The following is a 1581-nucleotide window of genomic DNA, read 5'->3' as shown; positions in this document are numbered from 1 at the left end:
GGGTTATACTCACCGCAGGCTAACGCCTCTGAACGAGTGAACAGAGAGACTGTTTCGAAAGTTAGAACATTCCTGAAGGACAAACAAGATCACATGCACTGGGAGAAACATATTCCCGAAATTCTGTCGGTTTTAAGAAGCGATTACCATACGTCGATTCAGAGCTCGCCATTATTTGGACAAAATATGATACAACATGCGTCAGCCTATACCATACTGGAGAAACTGGGTAGCCTAAGACAAGACGAAGTCCCGATTACAAGACAAGCTGACAAGCTAGCAAACATTCGCGAACATATACGAAAGAACCTTGAGTTAGCGCAAGACAGAGCAGCTAACACGTACAACAAACGTACGCGAGTTGTGAATTACCGGGAAGGACAAGAAGTATTCCGGAAAAACTTCGCTCTTAGCAATTTTAAGCAAGGCGTAAATGTTAAATTCTTGCCTAAATATATCAAGTGTCGTGTTCTGCGAAAGATAGGCAATGCTTTGTACGATTTAGAGGACCTGAATGGCAAACCAATCGGTAGGTTCCATGCATCTGACATCCGGCCGTGACAATGTCATCCGTCACGAAGAGCGATCCGAAAGTAAAGTAGTTTTTTTCAATATTAATAATCACGTTTTCCTTTCATTTTTATTTTTTTTCCCCTTTTTTTTTCAAATATTAAACTTAGCGATTGGGTAAAACCTTGACCGCCCGCAGACTGCCCGGGGTCCAACTTTGCATGGCTTTTCTTCGAAGCTAAGTCATGTAGGGCTGTAACTCGCTTCTGTAACTCTTCCCTACCGATCATTTCTCTGCGGGTAGAGAATATACGTCATTCTCTACTACTCATTAGACATAGGACAAGGCGTCATATATGAATTCGCCCAGGTAGAGAATCGGGACAGAAACAAGCTACTGGACTAGCGGAGGGGCTGTACTGTGAAGACCGACTAAGTTCGGCAATTGGGGGTGGCTAACTCTAGCCAACGAATGTGAATAGAGTATATTTTTTTTCTCTTACTGTCCTTTTCACTGGGCGCTTTGGCGGTCGGGGACAAACCGCCCAGTATCCTCCCCGAGCACATATATTCATAGGAAGTTCACGCGCGCTCCCACCGGGAGTCGTGAACTGCCTGACAATCCGCACTCCCATTAGGATGGTCTTTTAGGAGTTTTGACGAGTTCTCCATTAAGAAAATGTCTCTTGGGCCGCAAAGCCATAATGAATAGGAAACAGAATAAATATATACACGTTTTTCCCAGCCGCCGAACGGCTATAAACTCGCGGCCAAGTGTCCTTTTCAGGACAGCCAGCCCTGTGTTCTTCTTAGCGGTGTTGAACTAGTGGGGTGCAGGGTGTAAAGACCGACTAAGTTCGGCACTTTGGGGGGTAGGCTTCTCTGGCCTAAAACAATAGAGAACCACCGCAACACCGGACTTGAATTTTTTTTTCAAAGAGTTTACTCGGTATTATTCTGACTTGAGCATTTCGAAAAGAACGCTAATTCAACCCATACTTAGTCACAACCGGGATTGAGTTCCGAGTCGAGTATGCTAGGCAAACTCTGACCTAACTTTTATTTTATTTT

At 44.4% G+C, this 1581-nt stretch overlaps 1 protein-coding gene across 1 annotated transcript in view; it reads left to right on the top strand.

The window, feature by feature from the left end:
* The first annotated feature begins 186 nt into the window (after positions 1 to 186).
* The window catches only part of LOC108372271 (uncharacterized), a 3301-nt gene continuing 1906 nt past the window's right edge, over positions 187 to 1581 (top strand). Inside the window, exon 1 of the mRNA XM_017627920.1 lies at positions 187 to 529. Coding sequence (XP_017483409.1) covers positions 187 to 529 — 343 coding nt within the window. The remainder of the gene's footprint in view (positions 530 to 1581) is intronic.

The sequence above is a fragment of the Rhagoletis zephyria genome, unplaced genomic scaffold (genome assembly GCF_001687245.7).
Source record: "Rhagoletis zephyria isolate East Lansing unplaced genomic scaffold, Rhagoletis_zephyria_1.1 Rzeph_scaffold_05592, whole genome shotgun sequence".
In the NCBI taxonomy this organism is placed as follows: domain Eukaryota; kingdom Metazoa; phylum Arthropoda; class Insecta; order Diptera; family Tephritidae; genus Rhagoletis; species Rhagoletis zephyria.
This window is presented reverse-complemented; position numbering and strand designations above follow the sequence as displayed.